At 44.6% G+C, this 27421-nt stretch overlaps 1 protein-coding gene across 4 annotated transcripts in view; it reads left to right on the top strand.

The window, feature by feature from the left end:
* The window catches only part of LOC112267028 (BCAS3 microtubule associated cell migration factor), a 354308-nt gene that overhangs the window by 61065 nt on the left and 265822 nt on the right, over nt 1–27421 (top strand). For all 4 annotated transcript variants that reach the window (XM_042297357.1, XM_042297358.1, XM_042297359.1 and 1 more), the window contains exons 14-15: nt 5224–5357; nt 12519–12789. In XM_042297357.1, coding sequence (XP_042153291.1) covers nt 5224–5357; nt 12519–12789 — 405 coding nt within the window. The remainder of the gene's footprint in view (nt 1–5223; nt 5358–12518; nt 12790–27421) is intronic.

Below are 27421 nucleotides of genomic sequence, written 5' to 3'. Positions count from 1 at the left end.
ATTCCCTGGGATCTGGTCAAACGTAGTGCACTATGTTAGGAATAGGGTACATTTGGAACACAGACAATACCCCTTCCTAGTACCCAACACAAATAAAGCTCCTTACCCGACTACATAATACTATAAGGCATTCCCGGTGGTGGTGAGTGCCAGCCCTCTCACCATGTTCCTCCCTCCACCTTTCCCGTCAGCCTGATGGAATCTGCACTGGTCATCCCAGTGGTCACGGAGGGCAGAGACGGTGTTTCATTTGGAGACACTCAGCCAATCCCTTTTTTCCTTCATGCCACTATCCCTTCATCCCTCCATCGAGCTTTAGTGTGATTCATAGCCCAGTCACGATGCCAAGCCCTGTGCCACTCAATACAACATGAACAGCAACAGGCTCAGTGAAAGAGTTCATTAAAAAAGGGCCAAATTGACTATGATGGAATTGAACAGGTTAAGCTTCAGAAGATTTCACTTTTCGCCTGTAAAACATTGACAACTTATTGACCGCATGGTGACCCTTTGGGTGAGTATTAGCCTCCCATCCCCCTCCACCCCCTATCCTGGTTATCTTGATGTGGGGCGGTGAGGGAGAGAGAGGGAGAGGTAGAGACAGAAATGGAGGGAGGGCTGTAGGGAGGCTGGCCTCAGGACCCAGTGAGTTCTGGCCGGTCTGGTCTGAGTGTGCAGCTTTGATGTCAGTCTGTCATGCCGGGGCCCACTTTAGTTTTTACTGCGCCCCTGTGTGTTTTCCACCGCTATCATAAACACCTTGAAAAGCCCAGCACGGACGCAGCCGAGAGAGACCGCCACACACGGGCACACAGTACACACATACACTGACAAACCCATACACAGTCATTAACTGACACACCACACACATACTTAGTCACACACAAATACACACATACACAGACAAATGCACACACACGTACACACACACTGCCTGGCCGTCTCTCATAACCAGCCCCACCGCCAGCCCTGAAGACAAAGACTCCATATGATGCATACTCTCTCATTTGAGTGTTTTGCTCATTTGCTCAGAAGTGTATTCATCTCCTACACCAGAGCAAACCAGACCCGATTCCCCAGTGTCCTCTCTCTTCTTAACATTTTCTAGCTCCACATGGTTATAATTTGACATTTCCCCATTTTTCAAAGGTTCTGGAGCCAAGTGTTGTTAATTAGAGAGGGAACTAGTTTTGTTGCAGCCCTTTGTGCTGCCAAGTGGGAGACATCATCACTGACTGCCCTCCCTCTCTCTCCTCATCTGCTTTTGTCCAGAAAAAAGAGCCCCAGCCACTTTGGAAATGAAACGTCCTTGCACTATTAATGGGATTGAGCAGATGTTTTCTGTTTATACTTTTTGTGACGTGACAGAAAGGCTGCAGCAAAACAATACGAGAAGTTTTGGTGCACAGTCCTTTCCAATGAAGAGGGAGCGTGAAAGGGGGAGATGATATTTATGGAAATTATTTTATAACGCGCTCACTCGCAGCCAGGCAGCGCCCTTCCACGCAGACGCACGTCTCATACACATGGCAAGTTAGAGGTTCTCTCTCCGACCAGTTGCTGTGTGTTTGTGTGTGCCAGGACAGGCAGCCCGTTTTCATACAGAATGTTGTAAATAACACTGATGCCCAGAGAATGGGGAGGTTGAGGTGTTTATAAATAGGACGTGTCAGACGGAGCTCCAACAGATTCCGGTTTCCAGTGGCAGCAGGCTGCTCTCACACCGCCGACTAGGAACACTGCTTTTTAATTTGGGCTTCCCGCGGCCTAACCGACTGACGCCTCTCGCCGAGGGCCTGTATTTCAACAAGGCCACAAAAGCCCCAACCCTGGGCGCTTCCACACCGGCCGAGTGTACAGAGTGTACCATCAGCAAGAAGTCATGTCCTGGCCAGCCTCTCCAAGCCTCATTTGTCAAAGCCTGTGGCGAGCCAGCCAGGGAGGGAGGGAGGGAGGGAGGGCGACGCGCTGGGCGGCTTGGGCCAGGAGGCAGAAGAAGAAAGGAGGGAGAAGAGGGTGGCTGGGTGAGGGAGAGAGGAAGCTCCCAGATAAACAGAGCACAGCGCCTTAACTCCTAATCACCCTTCACTTCCGTTTCCAGACTCTATAATTAGAAGGCCCTTCTTTTCCATGTATTCCCAGTTGACGCAAAGGGTTCTTGTGGCTTGGCACCTCATTTGGGGCGTGGGTTTAGTTTATGCTAAGACCCAAGGCCCTGCGCTTCCAGGTTTGGTTTGGTCTTTAGTTTTGATACAGCATAAATAGCTAAACCACCGTCTAATGCCTTGCCTGCTCTGGTTTTCCGTTTTTTCTTTCCTTCCAATATCCCCCACTTTGACCCCCTTCTCTTCGACTCCCATCACTCTTACTCTGTCCCTTCTTCTCACCTCTGTACCTTGCCCTATTACATGGCTGCTGTTGGACAAAGGTGGAAACTGGCTCCATCCTGAATGGCACCCTATTCACTGGGCCCTAGTCAAAGTTGGGTACTTTATAGGAAATTGCTTCCCAAATGGCATCCTATCTGTGAGGTCTAAAAGCAGTGTGTGTGAGCGCATCTAGACAACATTCCTTTTTCTTCTTCATCCCTCTTCAATCTGTCACTGGATTGTTTAAATCTCGTCCTCTTCCATCCTCCTCTTTTACCACCCAATAAAGACGGCCTACTAACTACAAACTTATTTCAACCTCCGCAGAAAATGTCCAGCGAAGGAAAATCACAAATTATTCTCCTGTTAAATTATGGCTGTGAGGCTTTGGATTTGGAGGCTTAGAAGTAAAACATTCAGCACAATTTCTCAGATCACACACTTTTTAGTTTCTGCTGAAGGGCTAACATTTTGAGTTATTGCACTTTTGTGTTTTTGGTAGAAATGTGAAGGCTCTGTCCTGTGCTGCCTGGGTTCTGGACTTGTTCTGGTGTGGTTTGTTGAGTGTGTTGTTTACAGTAAAGACATATACTTTCTGCAGTTTGACAAACTTCAAATAAAACGTCTAGAAATGAATGGACCTGTCATCGGAGATTACACATGAACTGGGCTGTGGTCGTGTGTTAGGACACGGACACACACTCCTCCCAGTCCCTAGAAAAGACATAGTTATAAGGCTATGGTTGTGACTGGAGAACAAATTATAATGTGGGGTATAAGCAAGCGTTTTCCAACAGTGACCAACGATATCTGGTCTGTATTTTTAATAGGGTGGTTTGTTTGTTTGTACCAGCATGGTGGCACGTACAGTGGGGCAAAAAAGAATTTAGTCAGCCACCAATTGTGCAAGTTCTCCCACTTAAAAAGATGAGAGAGGCCTGTAAGTTTCATCATAGGTACACTTCAAATATGACAGACAAAATGAGAAGAAAAAAATCCAGAAAATCACATTGTAGGAGTTTTAATGAATTTATTTGCAAATGATGGTGGAAAATAAGCATTTGGACACCTACAAACAAGCAAGATTTCTGGCTCTCACAGACGTGTAACTTCTTCTTTAAGAGGCTCCTCTGTCCTCAACTCGTTACCTGTATTAATGGCACCTGTTTGAACTTGTTATCAGTATAAAAGACACCTCAAACAGTCACACTCCAAACTCCACTATGGCCAAGACCAACGATCTGTCAAAGGACACCAGAAACAAAATTGTAGAGCTACACCAGGCTGGGAAGACTGAATCTGCAATAGGTAAGCAGCTTGGTTTGAAGAAATCAACTGTGGGAGCAATTATTAGGAAATGGAAGACATACAAGACCACTGATAATCTCCCTCGATCTGGGGCTCCACGCAAGATCTCACCCCGTGGGGTCAAAATGATCACAAGAACGGTGAGCAAAAATCCCAGAACCACACGGGGGGGACCTAGTGAATGACCTGCAGAGAGCTGAGACCAAAGTAACAAAGCCTACCATCAGTAACACACTACGCCGCCAGGGACTCAAATTCTGCAGTGCCAGACGTGTCCCCTGCTTAAGCCAGTGCCTGTCCAGGCCCGTCTGAAGTTTGCTAGAGAGCATTTGGATGATCCAGAAGAAGATTGGGAGAATGTCATATGGTCAGATGAAACCAAAATAGAACTTTTTGGTAAAAACTCACCTCATCGTGTTTGGAGGACAAAGAATACAGAGTTGCATCCAAAGAACACCATACCTACTGTGAAACATGGGGGTGGAAACATCATGCTTTGGGGCTGTTTTTCTGCAAAGGGACCAGGACGACTGATCCGTGTAAAGGAAGGAATGAATGGGGCCATGTATCGTGAGATTTTGAGTAAAAACCTCCTTCCATCAGCAAGGGCATTGAAGATGAAACGTGGCTGGGTCTTTCAGCATGACAATGATCCCAAACACACCGCCCAGGCAATGAAGGAGTGGCTTCGTAAGAAGCATTTCTAGGTCCTGGAGTGGCCTAGCCAGTCTCCAGATCTCAACCCCATAGAAAATATTTGGAGGGAGTTGTTGCCCAGTCCGTGTTGCCCAGCAACAGCCCCAAAACATCACTGCTCTAGAGGAGATCTACATGGAGGAATGGGCCAAAATACCAGCAACAGTGTGTGAAAACCTTGTGAAGACTTACAGAAAACGTTTGACCTCTGTCATTGCCAACAAAGGGTATATAACAAAGTATTGAGAAACTTTTGTTATTGACCAAATACTTATTTTCCACCATAATTTGCAAATAAATTCATAAAAAATCCTACAATGTGATTTTCTGGATTTTTTCCCCCTCATTTTGTCTGTCATAGTTGAAGTGTACCTATGATGAAAATTACAGGCCTCTCTCATCTTTTTAAGTGGGAGAACTTGCACAATTGGTGGCTGACTAAATACTTTTTTTGCCCCACTATATATGTCCCATTTTGAAGGAGTTGTCGGGTTCTACGTGGTTCAAATGTTTCATTAACAACTAAATACATATGCCCAGTTTTTGACTGAAAGGTTTCTATTCTATTGCTTTGTATGCGTACTAATAAATATCAACGACTGACATTTGTGATTTCTACAAAACATTTAATCTCTGTATTGGCCAGTACAGTACTGGTCTGGATAATATTCTGAAATATTTCATACTGGGTTTGGAGCTGATTTTTATGGCTGTTGGAAATTAAACTGTTATGCGCAATATACTAAATCCTCCTGAAATAACTCTTGGATATGAAGAATAGTGCTCTACCAATGGTTATGTATTACAGTGTGTGTGTGTGTTAAAGTCCATGTTGTGGCTCTGTCTCCAGGTATGCTGCTGGTGACTGCAGACACCCTGGGCCATGACTTCCATGTGTTCCATGTCCTCACACACCCCTGGGCCTCCAACCAGTCTGCTGTCCACCACCTCTACACACTGCACCGCGGAGAGACTGAGGCCAAGGTAACACACACACACACACACACACAGAACACCTACTGTGTATACACACCTAATATTCATCATGCACTCACTGACAGCTCTGAAATCGTTTGATTTTGGCATACTTATCCCCTGTAAATAATAAACGTTTTAGTAATTTAACATTGAGGTTTCTGAATACAAACAGTGCAGCTATTCCCTCCGCAAGGCTATCAAACAAGCTAAGCGTCAGTACAGAGACAAAGTAGAATCTCAATTCAACGGCTCAGACACAAGAGGCATGTGGCAGGGTCTACAGTCAATCACGGACTACAGGATGTCTTGCTCCCAGGCAGACTAAATAACTTTTTTGCCCGCTTTGAGGACAATACAGTGCCACTGACACGGCCTGCAATGAAAACATGCGGTCTCTCCTTCACTGCAGCCGAGGTGAGTAAGACATTTAAACGTGTTAACCCTCGCAAGGCTGCAGGCCCAGACGGTATCCCCAGCCGCGCCCTCAGAGCATGCGCAGACCAGCTGGCCGGTGTGTTTACGGACATATTCAATCAATCCCTATACCAGTCTGCTGTTCCCACATGCTTCAAGAGGGCCACCATTGTTCCTGTTCCCAAGAAAGCTAAGGTAACTGAGCTAAACGACTACCGCCCCGTAGCACTCACATCCGTCATCATGAAGTGCTTTGAGAGACTAGTCAAGGACCATATCACCTCCACCCTACCTGACACCCTAGACCCACTCCAATTTGCTTACCGCCCAAATAGGTCCACAGACTATGCAATCTCAACCACACTGCATACTGCCCTAACCCATCTGGACAAGAGGAATACCTATGTGAGAATGCTGTTCATCGACTACAGCTCGGCATTCAACACCATAGTACCCTCCAAGCTCGTCATCAAGCTCGAGACCCTGGGTCTCGACCCCGCCCTGTGCAACTGGGTACTGGACTTCCTGACGGGCCGCCCCAGGTGGTGAGGGTAGGCAACAACATCTCCTCCCCGCTGATCCTCAACACTGGGGCCCCACAAGGGTGCGTTCTGAGCCCTCTCCTGTACTCCCTGTTCACTCACGACTGCGTGGCCACGCACGCCTCCAACTCAATCATCAAGTTTGCGGACGACACAACAGTGGTAGGCTTGATTACCAACAACGACGAGACGGCCTACAGGGAGGAGGTGAGGGCCCTCGGAGTGTGGTGTCAGGAAAATAACCTCACACTCAACGTCAACAAAACTAAGGAGATGATTGTGGACTTCAGGAAACAGCAGAGGGAACACCCCCCTATCCACATCGATGGAACAGTAGTGGAGAGGGTAGCAAGTTTTAAGTTCCTCGGCATACACATCACAGACAAACTGAATTGGTCCACTCACACAGACAGCATCGTGAAGAAGGCGCAGCAGCGCCTCTTCAACCTCAGGAGGCTGAAGAAATTCGGCTTGTCACCAAGAGCACTCACAAACTTTTACAGATGCACAATCGAGAGCATCCTGGCGGGCTGTATCATCGCCTGGTACGGCAACTGCTCCGCCCTCAACCGTAAGGCTCTCCAGAGGGTAGTGAGGTCTGCACAACGCATCACCGGGGGCAAACTACCTGCCCTCCAGGACACCTACACCACCCGATGTTACAGGAAGGCCATAAAGATCATCAAGGACATCAACCACCCGAGCCACTGCCTGTTCACCCCGCTATCATCCAGAAGGCGAGGTCAGTACAGGTGCATCAAAGCTGGGACCGAGAGACTGAAAAACAGCTTCTATCTCAAGGCCATCAGACTGTTAAACAGCCACCACTAACATTGAGTGGCTGCTGCCAACACACTGACAATGACACTGACTCAACTCCAGCCACTTTAATAATGGGAATTGATGGGAAATTATGTAAATATATCACTAGCCACTTTAAACAATGCTACCTTATATAATGTTACTTACCCTACATTATTCATCTCATATGCATACGTATATACTGTACTCTATATCATCAACTGCATCCTTATGTAATACATGTATCACTAGCCACTTTAACTATGCCACTTTTTTTACATACTCATCTCATATGTATATACTGTACTCAATATCATCTACTGTATCTTGCCTATGTTGCTCTGTACCATCACTCATTCATATATCCTTATGTACATATTCTTTATCCCCTTACACTGTGTATAAGACAGTAGTTTTGGAATTGTTAGTTAGATTACGGGTTGGTTATTACTGCATTGTCGGAACTAGAAGCACAAGCATTTCGCTACACTCGCATTAACATCTGCTAACCATGTGTATGTGACAAATAAAATTTGATTTGATTTTGAACAGATCCACCCCTAGCTGTTTACTGAGTGCGCTCTGGCAATAGCATCTAAACCAAGCCTTTGATCCTCTGTACTGTATGTCTGCCTGTGTTGTGTCTAAACACTGTCAAATAGACAACACTGGGCTTCATCAGACTGTACAGCTGAAAGGAAGAGTAGTTTTTATGGCTCTGATCAGACACAGATCTGTAGCATAGCCTCACTGGTTCCAGTAGTACACAGGGGAAACGGTGTGCATGTGACCGACCGGCTAGACTTGGTCTTGTGTAGTAAAATGTTTTTTATTTTTTAGATTGGATAAAAGTAGAGACTCAGTGTTTGTTAAACTTGTTACCCCACTTTTGAGAAAATTGCCCTTGAATATTTTGGTGCACTTAGTGGAGAGCTTTTCTTTGTCTACACCCATTCAGCATCATTCACACCCTCTTAAGCCTTAGCCTCACCCATCACTTTAAGGATTCACATGCATGACATCAACAGCCTGGTGGTCCAAAATAGCATAACTGGTGTGTTTTAATACCAACAAACCCATTCATTGAAAAATGTATTTAGTATATCTCAATCTAGCATACCAGGCAACTGAAAGCATCTTTCTAAACAATGTTTTGGGTCGGTTCTACCGAAGTTCAAATAATGACCATATCATATTACTTTAGCATATTTTTATTCATTATTACAGGAAAATAAACTCAAAACACAATTATTTAAACGTTAATGGCACGCTAATTACAGAATGACAGAAAATAGCTTACGTGTGAGTGTACACAGGATACAGAAGGTGTAAACAGTACAGTGAAATGGTTACTTGCAGAGTGGGGTATTTTGTTAAGACATGTAGCTAGCTAGCTAAACAATGACCCATAATCCCAACTCATAACGTTACTACGCTGCATGAATCTGCAGGTAGCTAACCAACTAGGTTCAATGTTACCTAGCTAGCTAACGTTAGGCTATAACTTGCAATGCAAATGGCTCTGAGATACGAATAATATTATTACACGGATCATACACGTTAGCTAGCGAGCCAGCTAACGTTAGCTAGATAGCTAACAGTCCACTTTAAAGACTTTCTGACAAAATGAGAAATGTAGAATATCTGAAAATGTATCTAGCTAGACTCTGTTACCCCTATACATGGATGAACACTTCTCCCTCTCTGTCATGGATGGCATGGTTGCCCTTAGTTTGAAGATGTAAAACAGCTTTCTGTGTGTTCTCGACACCCTCTGCATATTTGCAATCAAATGCCAGAATTTTGTAAATTTCTTTATCTATCATACTCTGCTTCCTCTGGACATTCCACTGATTTCAAAATCGTCCTCCAAAATGTGGAGAGCAACACAGTTCTTCATGATATCTTTCAAAAACGCTACCTTAGAAAGGATTACCTACACATACTGAGCAGCCCATTGTTATAGGCAGAAGCATGCTACATGGCAGACCAATCCGAAGTCATCTCTTGGCATGTCCAGCCCATCCATTATCACAGCCAATCATGGCTAGCGGGAAGGTTCCTGGCTTTTTCCCTTGCTAAACCAACTAGGCTAGTAATTTTAACAATTCACGCCTAGTTTCCTGAAACGAGTCACGTGTGTGACCACTAAAGCTCAAACGTAATTTCCTCATGACATTGTTAGAAAGGATAAAACACTATTAGGGTAGATGCTGTGAGTTGAGTGTTTTGTGTGCGTGCGTGCTTGCTTGCGTGTGAGTGGATAAGAACCCGAACAGGGTGCGGTGTGACCCAGGGAGCTCTGTAAATGATGTGAAGGATGATTTAGAAACAAGCAAGGCCTCATTGCCTCTCACTTGACTGCAGCACCAGATTCCTCACAGCTGTGGAATCACAGCCTTCCAGCCAATCAATTCATCCCCGTCCAAAGCAAACACATTTTCAAAAGCTGAGACAATTTGTAAGACAAATAGGGCATGGCGAGTTTCAAACAACATTCACTATGCCTCATTCAATAAAGGTGGCTGCAATTTTTTCTTCTTGTCCCTAGCTAGCAGTGCTTTCTCTCTCTCTCTCTCTGGTGAAAATCTAATATCGTGAGATGTTAGGAGGGATGAGCCCCTTTTGACATGACACTTTCCTCCCCTCTTCCCGACTAATCGCATTGTGAGGTTGTGCAGAGCCTCATTTGAGAAATGGCCACCATTTTAAGCTCTCCCTCTGAAGTTGTGGCACGCTGCTGCTGCCACTATGTCAGCTGAGGCCTCGCTTATGGCGCACACACACTCTGTCACTCACACGCATGCACGTGCACACATGGACAGTCTCAGTGGCGTGTAAGGAGATTTATTGGACCCAAGTCAAGGGTCGCAGCATCCTGTATTCTCCCTCTTCAGCATGCAGGCCTGTTATATAGAATCACAGTTCACAGAAGCAGCACTTCAGGCAATCCGAGTTGTAGGATTAGTCCCCCACACTAGTTACCCTAGTGTGTTCTCTCCAGTCGGGCCATGACTCCAGTATCACAGGTGCTCAGTGGAGTTTGGAGGTTAAACTATTTCATATGTAGGTCTATTGGTGTGTAGGATACTTGTATTTTTGTTGGTATTTTTGCCCCATTTAGTCTTTCTATGGATATTTCTTCTCTTGTTAATGTACTCTCATATGTTTAGCTTAGCAGCCATTTCCCGGGGCCAGAAGTGTGTTTAGTTGGTTACTTGTGATGTTCTATTTGCTTTAGCAGAACTAATATTTATCTGTGGAGAGCTTGGGTCCTAGCTGCCTGTCCAGCTAGTGTCATGTTTGGACCAGAGCACTAAGCTTTGCTTCGACCTTGCGCGCGAACACACATACATACATCTACACACGCCCACGCAAACTCCTCCACACACACACACACACACACACACACACACACACACACACATTTGGCGTCTAGATGATTGTAATGGGCTGGTTAATGTGTGACTTATAACGGCAGGTCCTGCTGCCTGGCTGTGTGTTACTAGCTTTGATCCTGCTGTTGTAAACACTGTAGAGATTGCAGCAGAGAGAGAGAGCAGGCTGTTGGGCACAGAGGTTATCTCCTACATAGCAAACAAGGCCGTAAGTGATAATGGTGCTGTAGCCAGGTGGGTGGACACAGCTCTTATCTGGCTGGGCTGACTGACTGGGCTGGGCTCGCTCACCAAACACACTCCCAACACTGACCCAGAGTCAGCCCAGGTAAACAGGCATGGCTCTGATAGCAACAGGAGCGTTTCTCAGTAATAGGGCGCTAGGAGGTTTGAAACTAGTTTAAACTGGAGTACACTCAATGACCAGGCAGGTCAGGGTGTTTTGTCTGGTCACTTTTCTTCTTGCTCTGGGTGTCTGTTTTGTTTTTAGCTTTCCATTGTTTTCTGTACCTTTTCCCCTCTTTGGGGGTTTGTTCCTTCCAACTTTTCTCTCTCTCCACTTTCTCTCTCTCACAATTCAATTCCATTCAATTTCAATTTCAGGGCTTTATTGGCATGAGAAACATATATTTTATTTTACCTTTAATTTAACTAGGCAAGTCAGTTAAGAACAAATTCTTATTTTCAATGACGGCCTAGGAACAGTGGGATAACTGCCTTGTTCAGGGGCAGAACGACAGATTTTTACCTCGTTGGCTCGGGGATTTAATCTTGCAACCTTTCAGTTACTTGTCCAACGCTCTAACCACTAGGCTACCTGCCGCCAACATATACCAACATATGACAAAGCAAGTGAAGTAGATAATAAACAAAAGGGAAATAAACAATCAAAATTAACAGTAAACATTACACTCACAAAAGTTCCAGAAGAATAAAGACATTTCAAATGTCATATGTGCAAATAGTTCAAGTATTTGCAGATAATCTCTCTCTCAGGATTCCTGTCATTCCATTGTAGTTCCTGCTAAGTGACAGTAGCTCTAATCTGACTTATCAGTGTTACTGATAGAGACGAGACACTTTGAACACTTCTGTCTGTGTGTGACATCATCTCCACTGCGACTCCTCTCTACCACAAGTCTGCTCATCTCACCCATACACACACTTCTGGTCTGAGAGACTTCACCCTACATCTGCTGTTGTTGGAGAGTTTGTCTCCTACAAAATATGAGGAGAGGACAATATTATCCAGATCAAGAATGGAACCCCTCCCCATCTAGGCAGAGCTCAGGTGAAACTACCCCTCCATCCTTAGCTTTTTATAGGAGCTGGTTTGTGTCTGGTATGTGCAGGATACCTCATTAACTGTCATTGCTGAGGACAATTACCCAGCCAACCTGTGCCATGGCCACAGATGAAACACACAGGTAGACAGCGCTCACAGTGGAAGATATACACCATATCTTTTTTCTGATGATGGATACTGTCTGTCCCTCTCTCCCTCTGTCTTCCTCTTTCTAGCTTTCCATCTCTCTCTGTCTCTCTCTCTGTCTCTCTCTCTGTTGCTCTGTCTCGGTCTCTCGTCTCTGTAGCATGTCTGATATAGCATCTACACAACTATCTGTTGGAGTGTGTCCTCTGTGAGCAGGCTGTGTGTGTAGCTCTAGAGGCCACAGACTGAGAGAAAGACCTTCATTGTCTTCTGCAGACAGACAGACTGTTGGGCTGTCTTTACCAAAGGCTTAAAAATACATTACCACCAAACCCTCAACAACCCATCTCATATTTTCTGTTCACTGGTCAGTTCAACATCTATTTGAGAACGTTAAGGTTTTGTATGGGGAAATGCCATTTTTTGCTCTATGGTCAACAGCCTTACTACTTATACATTGTGTTACTGTCACTGTATGACTAGCTGATCAGCATTCTCTATCTAAAACGCTATCTCTCTCCACCTTCCCTGTCCACCACTCCTTCCCTCGCTCTCTCTCGCTCCCCCCTGCCTTCCCCAGGTCCAGGACATCTGTTTCAGCCAGGACAGTCGCTGGGTGGTGATCAGCACACTGCGTGGCACCTCCCACGTCTTTCCCATCAACCCCTATGGTGGCGCGCCTTGCGCCCGCACACACATGTCCCCCCGCGTGGTCAACCGCATGTCTCGCTTCCAGAAGAGTGCAGGGCTGGAGGAGATAGAGAATGAACTGAACAGCAAGCAGGCTGGAGGAGGGAGATGCAGCCCCATCCCCGGGCTCTCCAGCAGCCCCTCGGGGTCCCCACTACACGGTAAGGATAGAAGGCATACAGATGCACACGCACCAAGCACAGAGTAACATCTCCCTCATGCGCTTACTATTACACAGTACATAAAACCCCACAATACGCAACGTGTGGCTATAGCTGATGGTGGGTGTGGCAGCACACACAGACAGCGGCGGCTCCAGTTCCAGTACGTGACAACAACCGCTGACTGGCTGTCACCTGAGTAGACCTTGTTCTGCTGGGGACTATGACCCGTCTGTTACAGCCTTGGTCCTGTTGGTCAAACACCCCTAGAGCCGCCTGGCTGGCACACACACCCACTCATACGCAAACACACACCTGTCGACATATACTCATCAGCAAGTTCACAGAGAAAAATCACAGTTCAGGGTCGATGCTGTTTGCGGAACTTCTCAGTTTGCCCTCCCTCCCTGCCTCTCACTGTCAGGGCTTCAGTCATCCATCTCTCCTACTCTCTCCCCTCTCTCCCACTCTCTCCAGCCGTGGTGCCCTGAATTCCCCTCTCCCTTCCTAGCCTGTTGCCAGCCCCAGAACCTCACCCTTTGGTCCTCTAGACCTACTCACCTACCCACTACTCTGTTTGTGTGGCTTCTCTCCCCCAGCCTCTGTATTAATGACCACTGGCAGATCACTTAAACAATGTTAGAAGGACGTTCAAGCCAGAGTGACGTCAAGCCCAAGGAATGTACTGCCGCCACTTGTCTCGTGCAGGATCTAGAGAGATAAAGTGGAGAGAAGGAGATGGAAAGAGAGGAAGGAGAAAGAGGAGGGACAGAGGAAGTAAAAGAGGGAGTTTAGCTCTTGTAGCAGCATTGGAGGGAGAGAGAAGCAAGAGACTCACAAATCACTCCTGTCAACAATTAGGTATCAGTCTCTTCACTGATACCTGTGTATGTGTGCGTGTGCACGTGCATGCTGCCCCCCAATGGGTGGCAGATGGCTATATAAATGTTACAGCGTGAAGAAAGACAAAAATACTACTGTTTGAGCAATCGGTTTTCACGACTTCGTTATTTATAGCGTATCTGCTCATTTTTATTGACCTCGGGAGGCTGTGATAAAGTTAGCCAGGACTCTGGGGGCTGGGTTTTCTCTGCATGGTGTGTGTGTGTGTGTGTCATTTCCTTGCAGTCCGTTTGTGTGTGTGGGGGGAGATCATGACGTCTGCTCTGTCAATATATTGTTCAACACTTTTATTAGCCATAAAATGCATTTTCTCTCTACTTCCACTCACCCTACAACCAGCACTGAAGCTGTAATGAATGGCTGTATCCAAGTGTTCCCATAAGCCTGCGTTATTATTAGCAGCTTGTCTTAATACCGAGGAATATTTCTCTGGTCATAGGAGTAACGAAATGAATCGGTGCATGAGTACACATGAGTTGCAGTGATATAATGTATTGGGCCTATAGCCTACTGCACAAACCTAAATGCTACATAACTGTTTTTACTTGTTTAATGCTGCATAGGCTTACGTTTTTTAAGTCCTCAATGTTTAAGTCAAAATCTGAGCGGTAGATCTTGGCTTGCATTTTGACTCAGTGACCTTGACTGTAACTGTTTTCCCATCAGTCTGAAGTTTGTTTCAGAATGATTTGGCAGCATCCTGTTGTGTTGCTTTGCAACGCCGATCTTGTCATTTTAGTCTGTTTCCGAGTGATGAGGCTAGATGATTTATCCTGTTTGCGCGGACCCCAAAAAACTTTGCTTGTATTCTGTCTGTTTTGTGAACAGGTTGTTTCTTGGTCTTGAATCTGGGCGTCAGAAACATGGGTAATTAATCAGTCAGGCTAGCCACAACAGCTGCCCTCTGATTGTCCCCTGTGACAACACATTGATTTTGGGGAAGGAACTAGGAAAAGTACACATCCTTCAGAGCTGCCAGGCCACTTTAAAAATAGAAGGCTACAATTGGGCTTTTTTCTCTCCCTCTCTCTCTGTTTAAATATGGAATCCTGCTATTTATTCTCCTTAAGTCCTGTTTTAACCCTTGACCTTTGACCTTTGCCAGTGGATCCTCAGAGGAATGGATGACCTGATGTGTATTCAATTAAGAGCCCCGTGTCATGTAAAACATCTTCCCAGCGTGATATAGTTTCCAATCATTCTGATTTGTGTTGTGATTGTGAGGTCATACTGTAATATTTCTCCCAGCTTGATTAATTGCACGTTCATCGCTTTATGTGGATGGCTGAGTTTGTGGGAACATTTTCACGCTGTGAGAAATATTACAACATGACGCCACAATCAGAACGATTGGAAACTATTTCACGCTGGGAAGATTTTTACATGACACCCTGCATGGGTATGAATTTTAAGCCCGAGCCCTACTCATGCCCACAACGTTCAGGCTCTACCCAGGCCCAATTAGCTTCTTCCGAATTTAAGGCCTGGCCCTGCCCGAATCCCAAAACTCAAGGAACATAATTATTTTCTTTAAAATAATCTCTCTTGTATTTGATGAGGTTGAAGTATTTCTGACACCGTGTTATGATCCTAGTCAGATATGACTGTACTGCTCAGCAGAGCACGAGCAAATGGCTGAGCTTCAAAATGTTAGTGATCAATTTAGTGATACCTGAGCCCTGCCCGTGCCTTAGTTATTGATGAAAAGCAGGCCCAACACGGCCCTAACCCCATGTATAACTGTCTCGGGTCAGGGAGCAGAGCTCTAATTCAGTCCACCCATTGTTTTATTTATTTTTATTTAACCTTTATTTAACTAGGCAAGACCGTTAAAAACAAATTATTATTTCATTCTCCCTAATGTCCCTAATTTTATTGTCCCTAATAATGTCCCTAATTTTATTGTCCCTAATAATGTCCATGTAACAATGTGAAGGACTGTTTGACAATCGTTGTAAACTTCTATTCGCACATCAGTCGTATAGCTTAGCTTTAGACGTAGTTTCGAAAGTAGCTCATGAGTGCTGCAAAAGTGCTCTGTTGCTCAAATGCTTAGGCATCAATGATACTGTACATATTTGATTGTTGGAGTAGATGTTTCATGTACTGTAAACCAATGTGTTTGTTTTAAACTGGTGTGTGTATGGTTTTAGTAGACTAGGTCTGTGGTCATTGAGTCAGGTTGATTTGGGGTCAGTGTCTGACTGTAGACAAGAATGGCCTCGCTCTGCTGTGCTCCTGTCAATGTCAGACACATTTCAGTCCTAACACTCCTGGAGTTGAAGGAGAAGTTCTGCTGTACTGAATCCACTACTATTCCATTCAACAGGAGCAAAATGCAGAAAAATATAGATAGAGGTTCGTGAAGTGTGTGTCCACTCCCGTGGTTCATTGAGTGTGTGTGTGTCCCCTCACGTCCGTGTGTGTGTGTGTCCACTCGCATCTGTGTGTGTATGTGTTTGTGCATGCGCCCATGTGTTTGCAGCTGGGGTCAAACAGTCCAAGTCATGAAACATCAACACTTGACTGTTCGTCTGTTAGTGGGGATGCTGATTTCTCCTGGTGGCCTGTATAGCTGGCTTGGTGGTTCATTGTGGATCCAACAGTCAACTAGTCATCTGGTTTCTGGCCCACATTGAGGCCGCAGCGCAGGGCAAAACAAGGTTCAAGGGGAAACTGTTAATTCACTGTTGAAAATAGTTACTTCCTCTGTGCTATTACAAGCCAACACAGAGCTTGTTTGGATTTTCAGGGTTCTTTAATCCTTCACAACACCCTTTTCTGTTAGTCATCGTCCTCCGGCCAAAACACAGTCAGCGTGTAACGGACGCCGGTCGTACGATGATGGCATTTGCTGTGTGTCCCAAATGGCACCCTTTTCTCTTTATAGTGCATTACTTTTGACCAGATCCCTAGCCCTATGGGCCCTGGTCAGAAGTAGTGCACTATAAACGGAAAATGGTGCCATTTTGGATACAGGCATTACCTCGGAGTGGTTGGTAACTAACGTCACGCTAGCGAGGCGTGACACGTTTACGGCTTGACCCTCTGACCCAGGGCTTGTCCGAGAGATTTTTAAACGCTCACTTTGAAGTGCAGGACACACTGATTTTCTTCACCGTTCGTAAAACATGAAGTTTGATTGTGTGCTCCCCCAGTGGCCTATATGACCTCTAACACACACGCACACACACAGGTAGGCAGGCACATACACTGGAGATGAATATCAGTCACCTCAGCATAGTGACATTTTAAACGTTGTAAAGTGATAGATGAAGTAAGATGTGGTTTACACCATAAGTGATGGAGGTCATACAGTTGCTTCTGCTATCTGCACATTTCACCATCTGAATCATCTCTGCAAGATGGCAGCTTTGCATCTAGTCCTTAGGACATTGTGCAGTATTTTGTTTTTTATATGTATTATTACTTACATTGTTAGCCCAGAAATAATTGTGCTATTTCATACAACCGGGAAGAACTATTGGAAATCAGAGAGACGTCAACTTATCAGCACAAACAGCACTACGACCAGGAATACGACTTACCCAAAGCGGATCATTTGTCTGCACCTCCCAGGGCATTTGAACTGATTCTAGAGGCCAACCCAAAACAACGCTGCCGGAGGAGAGGGTGCCGGAGTGGATTTCTAGTGAGGCTTCGAATGCGCTCACACCACCCACCGCTTCCGAGTATATTACTAGCTAATGTCCAGTCCCTAGTTAACAAAGTAGACAAAATCAGGTCGAGTTGCTTGTCAAAGAGATATCTGGGATTGTAACATAGCCATGTTTCTGTGACACAGAGTAACTGGGAACATGTTGTCGGAGTCCATACAGCCAACCGGTAAGAAGAAGGGCTGGGGTGTATGTTTCATGATTAATGACTCATGGTGTAATTGTAACAACATTGTAATTGTAACAACATACAGGAACTCAAGTCCTCTTGTTCACCTGACCTAGAATTCATCACAATCAAATGCCGACCGTATTATCTCACAAGATAACTATCCTCGGTTATCGTCACAGCCGTGTCCATCCGCCAACAAGCTGATACTAAGACGACCAATAAGGAACTTCACTGGACTTTATGCAAACTGGAACCATATATCCTGAGGCTGCATTTATTGTAGCTAGGGATTTGAACAAAGCTAATTTGAGAACAAGGCTACCTAAATTCTATAAGCATATCGATTGCTGTACACGAGCGAGTAACACGCTCCACCATTGCTACTCTAACTTCCGCGATGCATACAAGGCCCTCCCCCGCCCTCCTTTTGACAAATCTGACCATGACTCCATCTTGTTGCTCCCCTCCTATAGGCAGAAACTGAAACAGAAAGCGCCCGTGTTTAGGTCTATCCAACGCTTGTCTGACTAATCAGATTCCAGACTTCAAGATTGCTTCGATCACGTGGACTGGGATATGTTCCGGGTATCCTCAGATAATAACATTGACGTATACGTTGACTCGGTGAGCGAGTGTATAGGAGATGTTGTACTCACTGTGACTATTAAAACCTTCCCTAACCAGAAACTGTGGATTGATGGCAGCATTTGCGCAAAACTGAAAGCACGTACCACCACATTTAATCATTGCAAGGCGAGTGGAAATATGGCAGAATACAAACAGTGTAGTTATTCCCTCTGTAAGGCAATCAAACAAGCAAAGTATCAGTATAGAGACAAAGTGCAGTCGCAATTCAATGTCTCAAACACGAGACGTATGTGGCAGGGTCTACAGACAATCACGGATTACAAAAAGAAAACCAGCCCCGTCGCGGACATCAACCCCGTGCTTCCAAACAAATTAAACAACTTCTTTGCACGCTTTGAGGACAGTACAGTGCCACCGACGTGGCCCACTACCAGAGACTGTGGGCTCTCCTTCTCCGTGGCCAACGTGAGAAACATTCAAACGTGTTAACCATCGCAAGGCTGCCGTCCTCAGAGCGTGCGCAGACCATCTGGCTGGTGTGTTTATGGACATAGTCAACCAATCCCTATCCCAGTTTGCTGTCCCCACATGCTTCGAGAATGGCCACCTTTGTTCCTGTTCCCAAGAAAGCTAAGGTAACTGAACTAAATGACTCGCCCCGTAGCCACCACTTCTGTCATCATGAAGTGCTTTGAGAGACTAGTCAAGGCCCATATCACCTCCATCCTACCTGTCACCCTAGACCCTCTTCAATTTGCTTACCGCCCCAATAGGTCCACAGACAACGCTATTGCAATCACACTGCCCTATCCCATCTGGTCAAGAGGAATACGACTTCCTGACGGGCTGTCCCCAGGTGAAGGTAGGAAACAACATCTCTTCTCCGCTGAGCCTGAACACTGGGGCCACACAGGGTGTGTTCTCAGCACTCTCCTGCTCAATGCCAAAAGAACAAAAAAGCTGTAAAACAGCTTTTATCTCAAGGCCATCAGATTGTGCTAGTGGTGGCTGTTTAACAGAGTGGTGGCTGCCTACCTACAGACTTGATATCATTGGCCACTTTAAGAATGTTTACATATCTCGCATTACTCATCTCATATGTGTATACTGTATCCTTCACTTTCTATTGCATCTTAGCCGCTCTGTCACTGCTCATATTTTTTATACTTATATATTCTTATCCCTTCCCTTTACTAGATTGTGTGTATTAGGTTTTGTTGTGGAATTGTTAGATATTACCTGTTAGATACTGTCGGATCTAGAAGCATAAGCATTTCGCTACACTCGCAATCACATCTGCTAACCATGTGTATGGGACCAATAACATTTGATTTGATTTCTCTTGTTCCTATTGAAAGATTAGTCTGTCCATTTAATGGAAGCAAAGGCAGTGTAGCCTTCACTGACATTTTCAAACTCTCCCTCGCCGTCTGTAATACCTACATGTTTCAAGCAGACCACCATAGTCTCTGTGACCCTGAATGCCAAGGTAACCTGCCTAAATGAGTACCGCCTTGAAGCACTCGCATTTGTAGCCATTAATTGCATTGAAATGCTGGTCACATCAACACCATCATCCCAGACACCCTGGAGCCACACCAATTCTCATACCTCACCAACAGATCTACAGATTACGCAATTTCTATTGCACTACACACTGCTCTTTCCCAATTGGATAAAATGAACACCTACGTGAGAATGCTGTTCATTGACTACAGCTCAGCATTCAACACCATAGTGCCCTCAAAGCTCATCCCTAAGCTAAGGTCCCTGGGGCTGAACACCAACTTTATCCTGGAGTCCCTGACTGGTCGCCCCAAGGTGGTAAGTGTAGGCAGCAACACATCCAACAAGGTACAAATCTGTCGTTCTGCCCCTGAACATGGCAGTTAACCCACTGTTCCTAGTCCGTCATTGAAAAATAAGAATTTGTTCTTAAGTGACTTGCCTAGTTAAATTAAGGTAAAATAAAAATAATTCCGCCACGCTGACCCTCAACACAGTTGCCCCTCAGGGATGCGTTCTTTTTCCCCTGCTGTACGTCCTGTTCACCCACAACTGCGTGGCCGCACACGAATCCAACACCATCATTAGGTTTGCAGATGACACAACGGTGGTAGGCCGGGTCACCGAAGACATTGAGGCAACCTGTGGAGAGGCGGTCAGAGACCTGGCCGTGTGGTGCCAGGACAACAACCTCTTCCTCAAAGTCAATAAGACAAAGGAGCTGATCGGGGACGACAGAAAACAGAGGGCTAAGCATGCCCCAATCACATCGACAGGGCTGTAGTGGAGCAGGTTGATAGCGTCAAGTTCCTTGGTGTCCACATCACTAAGGGCATGGGCCCTCAGATCCTCAAAGTTCTACAGCTGCACCATCAAGAGCATCTTGACTGGCTGCATCACTACTTGGTTTGGCAACTGCTTGGCATCCAACCGCAAGACACTACAGAGGCTCCAGCCACCCAAGCCACAGACTGTTATCGGTAGCGGGTGGAGAGGCCACTACCGAAGGAGACTGTTATCTCTGCTACCGCACGGCAAGCATTACCAAGTCTGAAATGAACAGGACCCTGAACAGCTTCTACCCCCAAGCCATAATACTTCTAAACAAAATCGGTAGCCATCACTAGCCGGCTACCACCCGGCTACTCAACCCTTCACCTTAGTGGCTGCTGCCCTATATACATAGATATAGAATCACTGGCCACTTTAATAATGTAACACTAGTCACTTTAATGTTTACATACTGCTTTACTCATCTCATATGTATATACTGTATTCTATTCTACGGTATTTAGTCAATGCCACTCCAACATTGTTCGTCCTAATATTTATATATTTCTTAATTCCATTATTTTCCTTTTAGATTTGTGTATTGCTAGATACTGCACTGTTGGCGCTAGGAACACAAGCATTTCTCTACACCTGCAATAACATCTGATAAATATGTGTATGTGACCAATAACATTTTGATTTGAAATAGCTAATCAAAACACTACCCGGACTATCTGTATTGATGCTCTTGCACTGACTATGCGAACACACACACACACACACACACACACACACACACACACACACACACACACACACACACACACACACACACACACACACACACACACACACACACACAAAAAGATACTGAAGACACACACACACACACACGTAACATGCCCACACATACATACTGAAGCCACACACACAGACTGCTGCTACTGTTCATCTATTATGTTGTCTATCTATCCTGTTGTAGTCACTTTACCCCTACCTATATGTACAGTACATAGTGACATCAATTACCTTCTACCCCTGCACATCGACTCGGTACTGGTTCTCCCTGTATATAGCCATGTTATTTTCTACTCCCTATATACATTATAGCCATGTCTTTTAATTTTATTTATTCACTGTACTTATTCCTTGTCACTTTTTATATATTTTATCACATTTTTATCTTTAACTCTGCGTTGTTGAAAAAGGACCCATAAGTAAGCATTTCCCTGTTAGTTTGACACCTGTTATCTACGACACGTGACAAATAAAATGTGATTAGATATCTTTCCGGTTCGTAATCATAACTGAAAAGTCTTCCTTTTTAACTTATTATAACATGCAATGTAAAAAAAAAATAATCTAAAACTTCAGACTTGCAGTGTATCCGCATGGTGTCTCTCAGCATGTAGTACCGGTGCTATCCTCTTTGTGGCACTGCGTTCTCAGAGTTCCTCTTGGCAGAGAGCTGGCCTGGCTCTTTCATGCCAGTCAGGCCTTATTCCACTCCGCTGAGAGAGCGATGAAAAGCCGTGTATAGCTTGACTGGCTCATAGTTTTGCCTTGATAGGGATCTAGCCCAACAGAATGGGCTGGGACGGCTCTGTAATTCCTCCTGCCTTCCTTTTTATGAATGGTCACTTCCTTTCCACTGAAAAACATTCCCCTCATGAGTTCCACTTTAAAGACACAGAATGTTGGGTAGTTTAGTAATTGTGTTTCATTTTCATTTTATATTTTTACCGGTGTGAATTTGCCTTGATTTATTGTAGTGTTGTTTAAAGAGAAGAATCAGTAATGAATATATTATTTTGCTTAGGCAGGTTTTGTCTGATGTTATACACTGTGTGGAACTGAAAAGACCCTAAAGGAGGATTTATGTTTTGTTGCTATCAATGTACATGTTTCCCCTAGACCCCTAATGTATCTGAATACATTTACAGTAGGTGGTGTTTTAGGATTCTGCTGTCTCACTGAGACCGAAAGGGATGTTAATTAAATTAAAATAGGGAGCTTTGAAAAGGTGTATTATGTTTCTCAAGTTAACACACTTGTATTTATTGGCTTAAGAAATGTCACATTTGGAGAGTAACCATTTCCTCTGAGAATGACAAATTCAAAAATACCACATTTACATTAACCTACAACTGAGGATGTGCAAGTTCAAATCCTGAAAGTAAATCAATGGTAACAGTTTAGAAAATATAAATGAGTAAAAGTGTGAAGTATAAGCTTGTAGCATTACATATAATTTTAGTAGTGTCAATATTAAGTGTGCACGTGTGTGTGTGGCAGCCAGGTCAGCGCTTTACTGTAGTTGGGTGTTTTTCCTCTTCGCGGTTCGAGGCCCAGCTGGCTGCCTACCTCGGGTTGAGTCAATAACGGAGATCTCAGAGTAAAACCACACAGCAATTGAACAAGACGTGTGCTCTCTGTATCTCTGTAAAAAATGTGTGCTCTCTCTGTATTTTCTAGTTGGCTGGGAACCAAAAATACACAAGGTGAAGGAATATGTAACTGTTGCATTGGTTGGTTGTGGGTACTCATTTCCACTGTGGGTACTCATTTTAAAAAAAATGTAAACTAGTTAAGTCCGTTACAATGACGACCTACCCTGGCCAAACCCTCCCCAAACCCAGACGACGCTGGGCCAATTGTGCTCCGCCCTATGGGACTCCAATAACGTCCGGTTGTGATACAGCCCGGGATTGAACCCACGTCTGTAGTGACGCCTCTAGCACTGCGATGCGGTGCCTTAGACCACTGCGCCAGATTGATTTATAGCTCAGTCTCCAAGCACTAAACCCCTTATCCTTGGGATTTAGTAAATAGACTGTTTCATCCTTCTATATGGGTTGACAGAAATACGGTGGCTTCAACCCGTAGTGCCACACACATATGCCTCTGTGTTTCTCAGTAGAACAGCTTTTACTTTTTCAACTTATTACCTTGTCTCCTTACTCTGGGTTACTTCGTAGAAAACAACAGGCCTCCATTATAGTTACTAAGCCCCTGTGTGTTTCTCACTCCCTGTTGTAGCCTGTGTCTGAGTTGCATTAGCTAAGTGTTTGTTGAACCTCGATGTTGTGGTACTGTAGCCTACTGTCTTTAACTCACTCTATCAGACTAGCTTTTGTGTGTTTTCCTCTTCTGGTGAACCCATCTGATGTCTCTGTATAGGGCAGCGTAGGTTCAGGGATCGGCTGAGACGTGTCACCATCTGTGTTTGTTATTTTTTTCCCCACGGTGAGGAAATTAAAAGGTGACACTTCTCATGACCTGAGTCACTGGCCTGTCAGAGAGCCAACAGAGAGTCAAGCAGCCTTGCTACGGTACCGCCACTTCCACTAGAACACAGGCCACTAAGGCCACAACTATTTATCACCCTTATATATTTATATTTAGCACCCTTATATATTTAGAGCGTGAATGAGTTCTGTCATTATATGGTGTGTCTTTGTGTTATGCGAAGGATATAGATGGTTGTGTTACCGTAGCCTATGTTGTCAAAATAAAACCAAGAGATTTGTTGACTATTGGAGTATTTACATTTTTTTATTGTGCGTATGCAATTACATTTTAATATATAAGAGGGAAAATAAGTGATGAAAGTGCTCTTGAGGTTGCTACCAGTTATTTAAATGTAACCACCATTGTTATTGGATGATAATGATAAAGTTACCATGCTCCATTTCAATCGAGGATATTTTAAAGACTGGAATGAGTTATCGAATACATTTAAAAGTAGTTACAAAAATACCAGTCTTTACTTTGGGCTGTGTTTGGAAGCTGAACAGAGAACTGTTGGCCTCTAAAGATGTTGATTAATTAGCTAGCTGTTGAACATGTGGTTGAATAGTGGTAACTTTGATTAAAGGAGGCATGTTCTTGCCAGCCGTGTGTAAGACATTGTGGGCTGATTAGGAAGAGTTAGTTGTTGTTTTTTTACATTAGAAATGTAAAGTTACCTGAACAACCAGGACATTTACTCCCAAATATCACCATATGAAGATTGTTGACGGTATATACTGCTTATTGTGGCTCTCATGCTCTTTCTCCCGCTCTCTCTCGCTCTCTGTCTGTCCCTCTTTCTCTGCCACTGTCTCTCTCTGTGTGTGTCTGGTCCAGACTGTTTCCTCCCCTGCTGGCTAACGGGTCATGTGGGAGTGTCTGCCAGGCTGACCTGTTCCGTTCCTTTCCGGGGAGAGTTCTTCCCTCCATCTGAGGGGCGTCCTGGGGGGTGTATCACCGTTCTGTTTACAATCACACACACCGACACGCGCACACCATTAAGTGCTAGCTTTTTCAGTTCCCCTGTCAGCAGTGCTGCAGGATGCCGTTGGTAGTTAAGTGAGTTCTGAGCTGTATGTACTGTACCAGTCAAGTTTGGAGACTTACTCATTCCAGGGTTTTTCTTTATTTTTACTATTTTCTACATTGCAGAATAATAGTGAAGACATCAAAACTATGAAATAACAAATATGGAATCATGTAGTAACCAAAAAATGTGTTAAACAAATCAAAATATATTTTATTTTTGAGAATCTTCAAAGTAGCCACCCTTTGCCTTGACACATTTGCTCACTCTTGGCATTCTCTCAACCACCTTTATGAGATAGTCAACTGGAATGCATATCAATTAACAGGTTAACAAAAATGTAAAATGATCAATTAACATTAACAAAAATTATTTTGGGGAATTTCTTTCCTTAATGCATTTGAGCCAATTAGTTGTGTTGTGACAAGGTAGGGATGGTATACAGAAGATAGCCCTATTTAGTAAAAGACAAAGTCCATATTATGGCAAGAACAGCTCAAATAAGCAAAGAGAAACGACAGTCCATCATTACTTTAAGACATGAAGGTCAGTCAATACGGCAAATTTCAAGAACACTGACATTTTCTTAAAGTGCAGTCGCAAAAACCATCAAGTGATATGAAGAAACTGGCTCTCATGAGATCTGCCACAGGAAAGGAAGACCCAGAGTTATCTCTGCTGCAGAGAATACGTTAATTAGAGTTAACTGCACCTCAGATTGCAGCCCAAATAAATGCTTCAGAGTTCAAGTAACAGACACATCTCAACATCAACTGTTCAGAGAAGACTGTGTGAATCAGGCCTTCGTGGTCAAATTGCTGCAAAGAAACACCTACTAAAGGACACCAATAAGAAGAGACTGACTTGGGCCAAGAAACACGAGCAATGGACTTTACACCTGTGAAAATCTGTCTGATGTGTCCAAATCTGAAATTTTGGTTCCAACCGCCGTGTCTTTGTGAGACACCGAGTATGTGAACGGATGATCTCTGCATGTGTGGTTCCCACCGTAAAGCATGGAGGAGGAGGTGTGATGGTGTGCTTTGCTGGTAACTCTGTCTGTGATTTATTTAGAATTCAAGGCAAACTTAACCAGTGTGGCTACCACAGCATTCTGCAGCGTTACGCCATCCCATCTGGTTTGCGCTTAGTGGGACTATCATTTGTTTTTTAACAGGACAATGACACGAACACAACTCCAGGCTGTGTAAGGACTATTTGAATAAGAAGGAGAGGGATGGGGTGCTGCATCAGATGACCTGGCCTCCACAATCCCCTGACCTCAACCCAATTGAGATGGTTTGGGATGAGTTGGACCGCAGAGTGAAGGAAAAGCTGCCAACAAGTGCTCAGCATATGTGGGAACTCCTTCAAGACCGTTGGAGAAGCATTCCAGGTGAAGCTGGTTGAGAGAATGCCAAGTGTGCATTGCTGTCATCAAGGCAAAGGGTGGCTACTTTGAGAATCTAAAATATATTTTGATTAGTTTAACACTACTTTGGTTACTACAGTACATGATTCCATGTGTGTTAATTCATAGTTTTGATGTCTTCACTATTTTTCTACAATGTAGAATAAAAAATAAAGGAAAAAACCTTGAAATGGTAGGTCTGTCCAAACCTTTGACTGGTAATGTATGTTTGAGAGGTTCCTTCTGATGCTGAGCTATGTAGACCTGGCTGGTTACCTCTGAACTACATGGACATAATCCTGTTACTGCCTGCCTGGTCCTGTTGATCACAGACACATAGCTGTGGAGGGCCCAGGCCCATTGATCAGCCTTGCAGATAGACATTCACATCCAGACCCTCTACCATGGCTCTCTTGTTCTCTCCATCTCAACCTCCACCACAATCTCTCGTATTGCTTTTTCTCTCCCTCCACCACTCTCTTGTATTGCTTTCTCTGGTGGTGGCAGCATCAAGTTGTGAAGATCTTTTTCAGTGGCAGGGAGTGGGAGACTAGTCAGGATTGAGGGAACGATAAATGGAGCAAAGTACAGAGATCCTTGATGAAAACCTGCTCCAGAGCACTCAGGACCTCAGACAGGGGCAAAGGTTCACCTTCCAACGGAACAATGACCTTATGCGCACAGCCAAGACTACGCAGGAGTGGCTTCGCGACAAGTCTCTGAATGTCCTTGAGTGGCCCAGCCAGAGCCCGGACTTGAACCCGATCGAGCATCTCTGCAGAGACCTGAAAACAGACGTGTAGCGACTCTCCCCATCCAACTTTCCAGAGCTTGAGAGGATCTGCAGAGGAGAATGGGAGAAACTCCCCAAGCTCTTGTAGCGTCATACTCAAGAAGACTCGAGGCTGTAATCACTGCCAAAGGTGCTTCAACAAAGTACTGAGTAAAGGGTCTGAATACTTATGTGTGATATTTTTATTTGTAATACATTTTCAAAAATGTCTATACCTGTTTTTGCTTTGTCATTATGGGGTATTGTGTGTAGATTAATGAGGGAAAAAATTCATGTAATCCATTTTAGGATAAGGGGTCTGAATACTTCCCTAATGCACTGTATATTTTTGTTAACGGTCGCAGTGTGTGTCCCAAATTACGTCTCTTAAAACAAACCCCCACCACGGATGGTTTGTGGAAAGGCCATTTTCACACCGGTTGGCTTGACCTCCCCTCGCCTATATAGCAGCCTTAACATAGCAGGCAGGTAGAGACTGTAAAAGCGAGGAAAC

Source organism: Oncorhynchus tshawytscha, linkage group LG14 (assembly GCF_018296145.1).
Source record: "Oncorhynchus tshawytscha isolate Ot180627B linkage group LG14, Otsh_v2.0, whole genome shotgun sequence".
In the NCBI taxonomy this organism is placed as follows: Eukaryota; Metazoa; Chordata; class Actinopteri; order Salmoniformes; family Salmonidae; genus Oncorhynchus; species Oncorhynchus tshawytscha.
This window is presented reverse-complemented; position numbering and strand designations above follow the sequence as displayed.